Source organism: Piliocolobus tephrosceles, unplaced genomic scaffold (genome assembly GCF_002776525.5).
Source record: "Piliocolobus tephrosceles isolate RC106 unplaced genomic scaffold, ASM277652v3 unscaffolded_23978, whole genome shotgun sequence".
Taxonomy (NCBI): Eukaryota; Metazoa; Chordata; class Mammalia; order Primates; family Cercopithecidae; genus Piliocolobus; species Piliocolobus tephrosceles.
In genome coordinates, this window is record NW_022306507.1 from 1 (window position 1) to 873 (window position 873).

At 57.3% G+C, this 873-nt stretch overlaps 1 protein-coding gene across 1 annotated transcript; it reads left to right on the top strand.

Moving 5' to 3' along the window:
• Positions 1 to 48: 48 nt before the first annotated feature.
• On the top strand, positions 49 to 842 carry LOC113221379 (golgin subfamily A member 6B-like; the record flags this gene model as incomplete). The annotated part of the gene is made up of 4 exons (XM_026450710.1): positions 49 to 86; positions 169 to 256; positions 352 to 508; positions 595 to 842. Coding segments are annotated over 4 exons (480 nt in total), but the record flags the coding sequence as incomplete, so codon positions are not given.
• Between the last annotated feature and the right edge of the window lie 31 nt (positions 843 to 873).

Below are 873 nucleotides of genomic sequence, written 5' to 3' on the forward strand. Positions count from 1 at the left end.
ACTTTATGGAGGAGAAGGTTTACCTGAAGGATCATGTGGAGAAACTAGAGCTTCGATTCATCCACCTCTCGGGACAGACACCATAAGTGAGCAGGAGGCCAGGGAACAGCAGGGGGAGCTGCTGGGCTGTCAGAGGGCCCCCAGCCTCTGAGCTGTGTCCTCCCACAGGAAAATACATCAGCCAGGGGGCAGTGCCAAAGATGCGGCACTCGGAGAGGAGGACATCATCAGGCTGGCCCAGGACCAGGAGACGCAAGTAGGGTGTGGAACATCCCTGCGGGGGTGGGGGTAGGGTTGGGGGTGAACTTGGGCACCAGCACCAGCATGACAGCTAAGCACCCCTCCCTCCAGGTGAACCTGCTGGAGCTGCAGGGACAGGTGTTGTGGCTTGTGGGCGACCACAATGAGGGGCACGACAAATTCCTGACCACTGCCCAGAGTCCTGCTGATGAGCCCACTCAAGGAGCCCCCATCCCCCAGGAGCTTGGGAGTGCTGACAAGCAGGGTGGTGAGTAGAGCGCTCAGGCGGGGTGGGCAGGCAGGAGCAGGGGCGGCTCGCACTGAGCTCAGATCCCCTCCTCCCTCTGTCTGAAGATCTTTGGGATGTGAGCCTCACTGACAGCGTGGAGCCTGCACCAGGAGAGGCCAGAGAGGGTTCTCCCCACCACAACCCCACTGCACAGCTGATTGTGCAGCTGCTTCCTCTAATGCAGGACTCCCCAGGAGCACCGAGGCTTGGGCAGCAACCCCTGCATGCCATTCTTTTCGGGCTGCCAAGAACAGGGAGATAAACATCATCATCATCTAAGAGCTGCTCACGAAATTAAAAAAAAAAAAAAAAACATTTAAGGGATTAATCTCCTACACAATTCA